Source organism: Balearica regulorum, chromosome 16 (genome assembly GCF_011004875.1).
Source record: "Balearica regulorum gibbericeps isolate bBalReg1 chromosome 16, bBalReg1.pri, whole genome shotgun sequence".
NCBI classification, from domain to species: domain Eukaryota; kingdom Metazoa; phylum Chordata; class Aves; order Gruiformes; family Gruidae; genus Balearica; species Balearica regulorum.
The window spans coordinates 17,102,153-17,110,854 of NC_046199.1; the positions used below are offsets into that span (position 1 = coordinate 17,102,153).

Here is an 8,702-nt window from a genome sequence, read left to right on the forward strand (position 1 = left end):
ATCACATTTGCATCAAGCTGTCAAACCAGTAACCAGAGCAAAACGTGTCTCAAGGATGCGGGAGTCTGCCAGCAGCACAAGGGCTTTGGCCATGTCTGCTAGAGCGAGTCAAAACCTGGCTTGCTGTTGCTCCTTCTGCCTTCAGTGGATGACACCTCATTCTGTGTAGCACACACTTGCCGTGACTGTGTTGCACAGACCAGTTCTCTTGCTTCCCACTGTCTCTGTTCATAAGGGAACCATCCAGAGAGGCCAGAAGTTCAAACTCAGTTACAGTTGGAGAAGGAAGATCCCCAGCCGTGGGGTCTCCTGGGCCAGGGTTTGATAATGCAAGTCCCCTTGTCTGCATGGGCCCTTCTCAGCACACACAGTGCACGTCTCTCAGTAGAGGCAATTACTATTTCACCAGGATGGCACATGAGCAGGTCTCGGCTGCATCACAAGGGCCCTTTGGACCAAGCCTCCTGCTGATGTGGACACAGGGACAGGCGGAGACACGTGAAGGATGGGGCAAGCCTGGAGAGGCGGAACTTTGCAGAACACGAAGCCTCCAGCTCTGAGCAGCCAGTCCCCGTGTCCAAACCCACGACGCCTGTTGCAGTCAGCACATGGCTGAGATTGCGAAGAAAATTTAAATCTAAAGACTAAAGCTAATCAGTAAAATCTGTAATTGAAGAAATGGTAATCAAGTGAGATTACCAGCCCGATCCTATTATTGGCCCCTGCCCAGCCGGTTAGGTCAGTGCTGCACACAGCGGTAATGAAGCCACCTCCTGCAGTGGTGGGCTTGGGGGGGTGGCATGCTGCTGGCTTGGTTGTAGCACTGTGCCAGGAGTGTGTTGCAGAGCTATCCTCCCTGGGAACTGAGGAAGCTGAGCACTCCTTCATTAGCCAAAATTCATGCTCACTTGTATTTGTATCTTGCTTTGCAGATGGGAAACACATCCAACGCCTCCGTGTTCATCTCCACCTTATCGGAAAGAGAAGACTTGATTTTTGGCACACTCTATTTAGTCTTTGGTAAGGAAAGACAGCCTGTTACACCTGTGTCTCTGCTTGTGGGCAGCCCAGGTGCCTGCCAGAGGCGTTCAGGACTTTTGCAGTCACTGATGCTTCTGGAAGTGTTGAGTCATTAGCAGAATAATCAAACTGGCCCTTCCCACATTAGCCCTCCCCATGTTACTCAAAAGGACAATCTAGCCAAAGCTTGGTGACTGCATTCCCCTCTCAGGGGAACTGCAAGTACCAGTTATATCTTTAAATATTTGGAAAGTTGAAGAACAACCTTGGAGGAATGTGTGGTAACTCCTACTGCAGCCACCTGATGTGAGACAGGCAGGTAGTCTGTTAGCATTGCCAGCTCCATGACTATTGAAGGTGATTTGGACCTCCAGCTGGCCCTTATTTCAGCAGAAGATGCTGATCTATGTCATGTGATTTGGAGTTAGTGGCACCAGAAAGCTGGCAGGCAAAACTAAGGGGGCTGGGACGTGCTCTGAGGTGGCCTAGCCCTGGTTGGTGTGGGCCAGAAATGGACGATGGGCAGAGAAAAACCTTCCAGTTTTCTGAGCCCTGAGCAAGTTGTCTCCCAAATGCTAGAAGAGTTTTTCATGCCTGTGAGCATGGGGAACCCAAGGTATGCTCATGCCACTGGGACTGCCAGCAGTCCTGTAGGCACCTGCAGCTCCTAGGAGTTAGTAAAGCTAATCAAATGTACTTAGTACAGATGTGGGACTAGCTCTGTGGGAAAAATGCCTTGTGAGGCTGGGAGCAAGGACGAACATCTCAGTACTTTACCCTCCAGCAACTCCAAAGCCCTGGATTTGGCCAGGTCTTGTGTGGGAATCCTGTTCCTGAGAGGAACTTTAGTGTAGGCCAGTCAGTGGCTTTAGAAGCTGGTTCTTAACATGATATTTAATTTATAGGCTAATCCATTAGGGAGAAACTCTCATCCTACCCAACCTGCCCCAAGAGCAGCAAAAATTCCCTTTCTGAGGACGCTGAAACATCTTTTCAATGATAGCACAATTACGTAATTAAAAAAAAGAGAGAAAGCCATTGTTATAAAATTTTAATCACCACTGTTGTTTTAAATACACTAATAGCAAACAAAGAGCCTTTTATTTAGTCTGGATTTCCCTTGATCTTTGTAATGCCTTTCTTCTTGTTTGTTTTGTTACCATGATATTGGACAACACAGACTCACAGGAGTGACACTGGCAGGAAGAAATTAAAAAGGCAAAGGGGCCCAGCTCCTTGGCCTCACATCAGAAGAGCAATTGCACAGAGCTCCCGTTATTTATCTAGCTGGAAGGAAGTGCTCCCCTTGCTCCTTCCAGCTGGAAGAAGGGAGTGTGGCCAGATCCTGCTCCTGGAGCCCATTGCAGTCTCATCCCATCACCGTCCTCCTGTCAAACGCCTCTGTAGGATCTCAGGAAGGGGAAGGGATCAAATTCAATGTGAAGCAGCTCCAGATGTGCTCACAGAGCTCTGCAGGTCCCACGGGCTCCCCTGCTCCCCCTGCTCCGGAGGGGGAAGCCTGGAGCCCTTTCCACTGTCTGTAGACATCTCCAGTGTTTGCTTCCAAACACATCGAGATGATTCTGGCTCCTTTCCCAGCTCTGTTACAGAGAGCACTGTTCCTCTCCCTTCTCTGCAGGCATTGTGTCCCTCTCTGGGAACTCGCTGCTCCTGCTGGTGGCCTATCAGAAGAGGTCCATGCTGAAGCCTGCCGAGTTCTTCATTGTCAACCTGGCCATCAGTGATCTGAGCATGACGGTGACGCTCTTCCCCTTGGCCACCTCCTCCTTCTTTGCACACAGGTACTTTGTGGAAGTGATTCTGTGCTGGCCAATGGCCCTGGGTGCAGTTTGCAAACTTTGCCTTGAAATGGGGAGATACCTGACAGTGGGTGTGGAGGGACCCAAGGGGTCAGTCTGGTGGCACTGGGGCACTGTGTAACCTCACAGACATCCATCCCGCAGCGGGGTGCTTTGCTGTTCCCCGTCCCTCCAGTTTATCACACGGACCTGCTGTAAAAGGGGTTTCTGAGCTGGCACCCACATGGCACGGGCACTGCAGTGGTGTGCGCTGGCATGGATCAGGGCAGCTCCTGCGCTCGGGGATCCAGCTGTGCTTTTCACTGGGATGCTCAGGGAACAAATTAGGGGCGAGATCATGCCCATGTTTTCTTGGGCAATAGGTTTCTGGTATCCGTACAGCCCATTGCAGCCACCCCACGTGTGGCCAGCTTTGCTTATGGTGTGGGACTGGCAGCTGGGGCCCTACTGCCAGGAGAGCGTCTGGGAAATACCCAGCCTTCCTGAGAGCAGGAACCATGGAGAAAATTCCCATCCAGCCGAGTGGCAGGGGCTGTCAGCCAGCCACCCCAGGCAGAGGGGAAGGGATTTACCTGCAGGCTTTCCCTTCCAGGTGGTTGTTCAACCAGGCGGTGTGCACCCTCTATGCCTTCTGCGGGGTCTTGTTCGGGCTGTGCAGCCTCACCAGCCTGACGGTGCTCAGCACGGTTTGCTGCCTGAAGGTCTGTTACCCAGCATATGGTAGGTGCTGGGATGCCTTATCTGATCTGTACTTACACCCCTCTCTGTTAACATAACTCTTTTTTTTTTTTTTTTTTTAATGGGCCAGATCCACCTCTTCTGGGAAAGCTTTGCCCCACGGCAACCTATTCCCAGTCAATACACTGGGTGCGGCAGACTCTGAAGGCTTTTATCACTCATGAATTCAGCCCCCTCCACCTGCATGGGGCTACGGAGCCCCAGCACCTTGTGCCCCTGTCCCCATGCCCTATGCGTGCATCTCGGCCGTCCCCTGCTTCACTCTAGCACTCAGGAGTAACATCCAGAAAAGTGTCGAGGGGGTTGTCCTCCCTCTGTAGAAAAGTCCCTGGCTGCTGTATCAAAACAGATTGTAGGGTTTTGAATGTCCATACACAGACCTGAGCTTAGACTAGAGCAGACTCTGTATCTAGGAAGCCGCAAGCTCTGGCAGTGCAAGGAAGAGCTGCTTTCCCTTGTCCCTGGTGGGAGAGCCACAGGCCAAATGTATTTAATTCACTGAAATAATTAATACAGGAGGACTGGGTTTCGGTGTTACAGCTCACTTCTGTAGCCCTATTTTCACCTGGACTTCCTCCGCAGAGCTAATGTGAATGTTTGCAGCTCTAAGCTTGAGCACCAGCTCTTTGTAGAGGGCATGCAGTGCAGAGCAGCTGAGGAAGCGAGGGGACCCAGGGATGTGCCCTACACATTTACAGCTCTTCCTATTTGGAATTGCTTCTTAATTTCCTCAGTTCAGCTGCTAATCCTCCATATAGCATGTATCTCCAGAATAGACTTTGGATCAAAGACCAAAAATAGAAATAAAATGGGAAATCAAAGATACTAGTTTGATTTGCAGATCAGCACCCCAGGGTGCATCCTCACTCCCTCTCCCGTGGCTTGCTGTCTGCCTCGAGCCTGTGGCTGTTGCCAACCACGAACATGCTTTTTCCCCAGCAGCTGACAGTGCCTCAGGGACGATGCTGGAGTGGAGTCACCTTGGTTATGTGCCAGCACAACACCTCAGGAGATCACTAAAAAGGTGGAAGGAAAGATAAAGATAAATGTTGGCTATTAAAGGCAGCCCAGGTACCGGTGACTTTTCCCTGCACAGGTTCTGCTCTCTAGATTAGCCAGCGCTTGGCAGCCTGGCATGTCGAGCTTATCTCCCCATGACACCCCAACCCATTGTCTGTGAGGAAATATACTTTTAATTGCTTAGTTTCAAAGAAAAATGTTACTCCTGTGTATGGCTGAGGATTTAGCACTTTATACTGAAGTCTTAGAAGATCAGGGAGTTTTAGATTTGGTGGGGGATGGGACAAAAAGGGGAAAAAACCCACCTCCCCCAATGCTTCCGTCTGCCGGAGAGGAAAAGGTCCTTCAAACGACAGTGTTTGGGATGGCTTTGAGCAGTCCCAGAGCCAGCTCTCCCTGCCCCATGCTCAGGCTGCTGCAGCCAGGCAGCCTCCCTCCCTCCTGGCTGCCCATGGGGCCGTGGCCGCAGCCCTGTTCCTATGGGGCTGTGGGTGCAGCGTGTCGCCCCCATGCCACCAGCAGCCACGCGACCTCCCAGCAATTCCTCCCACAGCTGAGAGGCTGCACCGCTGATCCTGCCACTTGCTGCCCAGACTGGGGCAAACCTTTACGTTTCTCTTGGCTCCTTGCTCTGTACCAAGGGGACAGGAGGATGCCCGTGTGTCCCGGGGCCTGGGGGTGAGTGCTGGCGTGGCTCTGCCTGCTCCGTAGCTGCAGTGCTGCCATGCTGTGCACAGCAGCTCCTGCCCGAGCCGGGCAGCCCCACATCTCGGGGTCACAGCCCCTCTCTCCACTCACCCTTCCCATGGGAAGCCATCCTCCTCACCGCAATCCCTCTGCCACAGGCAACAAGTTCTCCCCCTGCCACGCTGGAGTGCTGCTGCTGTGTGTCTGGGCATACGCTCTGATGTTTGCCACGGCCCCCCTGGCCAAGTGGGGCAGCTACGGCCCTGAGCCCTATGGGACAGCCTGCTGCATCATGTGGAAAGCCTCAAGCAAGGAGGCCACGATCTACATCCTCGCCCTCTTCGTCTTCTGCTACCTTCTCCCCTGCCTCCTCATCCTCGTCTCCTACTCGCGGATCCTCTGGACAGTGCGGGTGTCCCGGAGAGCCATCAGACAGCACACGTCCCCCCAGCGCAGAGCCCACAGCGTGCACAGCCTGGTCATGAAGGTAGGGGAGGGCTTGGGGCAGTGCAGGCTTTCAGGGTGTCCCCTGCCCCAGCCGACCACCCTGTGGGCAGGTGAATGCGGCAGGACCCCTTCTGCCAGCCAGCGGTGTCTGCCACTCCTGATGAATTCTCCAGGTGTTTGTGTTAGTTTGGGTAATAACACATTCCTCCTCATTTAAAGCCATCAGGTAGAGGAATTTTCATTTTAAATTACATTGGAAAAGATCATAAAAGGAGCTTGCATGAGTCATTGTTCCCCAGACTACAAGCTAATACTATAATTTACCAAGGATATGTCCACAAAAAAAAAAAAAAGGTGGATACCCTTTAAAAAAAAAAACCCAAACATGGAAGAAAACAGCTTGCAAGCCTGGCCTTGAAGGAAACATTCATGTCTGCTTAGAGGACAGGGTTCTGAGCATGGCCTGTTTCCAGAACCTCTTAGTTGGTCTGTAGTCCGGCACACAGATTGCCGGAGGGATTTGAGCGCTGCCAAAAGGCTGTTGGAGTCCGATGCTGGCCTGGTCCCAGCTGGTCGCTGGGTGCTCCGTACCTGTCTGCTCTGGCGGGCTGAGGCAATTCCCACATTTCCCAAGTGGAATGAGTGGGAGTCACCTGAAGCGAGTGCAGGTTTATGCACCCACGCTGGGACGTACTGAGTTGCTGCCCTGATGTCTGACACCCCGATGCTTGAATGTGACAGGTCTAGAAGGCGGAGCACCTTTCCCTGGGGATGTGACCGACTGTTCAGGGTCCCATTGCACGTTGGTGGTTGTCAGCCTCAGGCTGGGTTTTGGCGGGGGGGGGGTGTGTGTCCAGCATCCCACGTATGCTGCAGGAAGTTCATGGCACCACCGTCTCCATCTCCTTCTCTTCCAGCTGAGCATTGCCGTGTGCCTGGGGTTCCTGGCTGCCTGGACCCCTTATGCCATCATCGCCCTGTGGGCAGTACTCGGGGATGCCAGCCAGGTGCCAGCGCTGGCCTTCGTGCTGTCAGCCGTCTTTGCCAAGTCCTCAACACTCTACAACCCTCTGGTGTACCTGATTTTCAAGCCCAACTTCCATAAGTTCCTCTCCAAAGACATGGTGCTCCTCCAGGCCATCCACACCCTCTTCTGCTGTGGCTGCCCAAGTGCCATGCTCCAGCCCTTCCCATCCCTGGGCTTCAGTGACCACCCTGGGGCTTGCAGAAACTGCAATGACACTTTTGAGTGTTTCAGTAACTACCCCAAGTGCTACAAACTCCCCCAGGTGCCTGGCAGCTCAGCCCGGCACGCTCCCCTGGCTATCCTGGCCGATGGAGCTGCTTGCCAGCCAGGGCTGAAGAGGACGGTGCAGGTGATGGTGCTCGTCACACGGAAGAGGTCAGGCCTGAGCGCTGCGAATGTGGTGGGGGAAGCCCTGCCGCCGAATATCATGAAAGACCTTCTCTGAGCCCAGCTGTGCTTGGCTGAGTCCTATCAGCACACTGGAAGACAAAACCAACCACAACTTTTCTCTCATCTATGTATCTGATGGGTTCCCAGCATGTTCTGCAGATGAAGTGACACGAAAATTTAAGACCAACCTTGCCTCCCCCTCTGGTTTGGCTCTTGCAACTCTGAGCCTAGTCTTTGCACTTGCAAAAAAAAAAACCCAAACCAAAAAACGACGACTCCAGTGCCTGTAATCTGCCCAGGGTGCAAGTCCAGGGTGCAGTTCCTCCTGCAGCTTGCTCTCTGGGGCCTTGGCCTTTGTTTTTTCATCCTGGTGCTCTGATGACCAAGTAGGAACATGATTGTCTTAAGAAACTGCCTGGCAGGGAGGGCTGGGGGCAAGGAGGCCCTGAGAGGCATCCTACTGCAGTGCCAGCTCCTATAGCCCCTGCTGACCATATCCTTTCCTGTTGGGGAGCAGGACCATGCTGCTCAGCTACCTCACTTGGTATTATGAAGCATCTTTATGCACCTCTCAAGAGACTACTCTCTGTGCAGGCTGAGTTACCCCACTCCCTTGGTTTGAATGCAAACTCAGCACCATCCTATAGATAGAAATGGGAGCTTGTCTTTAGAGTAAGGATTTGGGGTTAAAATAATCCCGGTGCGAGTAATAGCGGTCCCAGGTCATGCTCTGCAGGCAGAGAATGGCAAATCTGTGGGCCGAGCACCATCCTGGAGACAGGGCCTTGGCTGTAGGGTATCTCCTGGTAGCTGGGGCGACGGGGCAGCTCATGCCATCTGCACTGCCTGGGCAACAGCATCCTGCGGGCCTGTAGTCAGCATTTAGCGTTTAGTGTGGTCAGTTTACCCATGTGAACAGTCTGGGATGAAAAAGACCAAGAAGCTGTGAAAGGGCCCAATGCAAAGCCATCAACAGAAAAGTCCCCATGTTACCTGCTGTGGCAGGCAGACGTCCCTCTCCGGTAGCACGCTGGCAGCCCTGCGGTGAAGCTTGCCTGGGGCTGAGCTTGGAGGGCTTCCCATCCCACTCCCCCGCAGCACCAAGCCGCTTGTGTGCCCAGCCTTGGGCACAGCAGGAGCTGGTTTTGCTTTGCAGGGGGTGAACACCACAGCCAGGGTGCTGAGAGGTTGGTTATGGCCCCCAAAATTAAAAGATGCATTCAAGGTGATGAGAAGAGTCAGTAGCAGAGATGGGAAATGTGCTGCCCTCCGGCAAACAGCTGGTCAGTTAGTTGTGGGAGTGCTTTACGTTGTCACTGGATAATGAACAAAACCCACACCGCAACCCATTGCTAGAGCTGCAGCATTAAATCATGGACATGCTAATTAGGAATAGTGAACCATTTTCTGCACCGAATGCTGGGAAACAGCCACTGCCCCCGATGCTGTCACTGGCTGTGCTCTGCCTGCCAGCTCTGCCGGCCAGCCAACCTGCCTGTAAGCTGATCCTGAGCTCTCCCTCCTCCCTCTGCTCTCCAGATACAGATATTGCT

General features: G+C 53.1%; 1 protein-coding gene across 1 annotated transcript; it reads left to right on the top strand.

The window, feature by feature from the left end:
* The first annotated feature begins 804 nt into the window (after positions 1 to 804).
* Positions 805 to 7,342, top strand: LOC104641038 (opsin-5-like). Its single transcript, XM_010309581.2, has 5 exons — positions 805 to 1,020; positions 2,660 to 2,822; positions 3,433 to 3,560; positions 5,444 to 5,772; positions 6,650 to 7,342. Exons 1-5 carry the CDS (start codon positions 933 to 935, stop codon positions 7,202 to 7,204), a joined length of 1,263 nt encoding a protein of 420 aa, XP_010307883.2. The 5' UTR covers positions 805 to 932; the 3' UTR covers positions 7,205 to 7,342.
* The last annotated feature ends 1,360 nt before the right edge of the window (positions 7,343 to 8,702 follow it).

Excerpts from the sequence above, each read along its gene's own strand:
- LOC104641038 (XM_010309581.2), top strand. The coding sequence starts at position 933 with ATGGGAAACACATCCAACGCCTCCGTGTTCATCTCCACCTTATCGGAA. Across the intron at positions 1,021-2,659 it reads CACACTCTATTTAGTCTTTG|GCATTGTGTCCCTCTCTGGG; the intron begins GTAAGGAAAGAC and ends CCTTCTCTGCAG. Across the intron at positions 3,561-5,443 it reads GGTCTGTTACCCAGCATATG|GCAACAAGTTCTCCCCCTGC; the intron begins GTAGGTGCTGGG and ends CCTCTGCCACAG.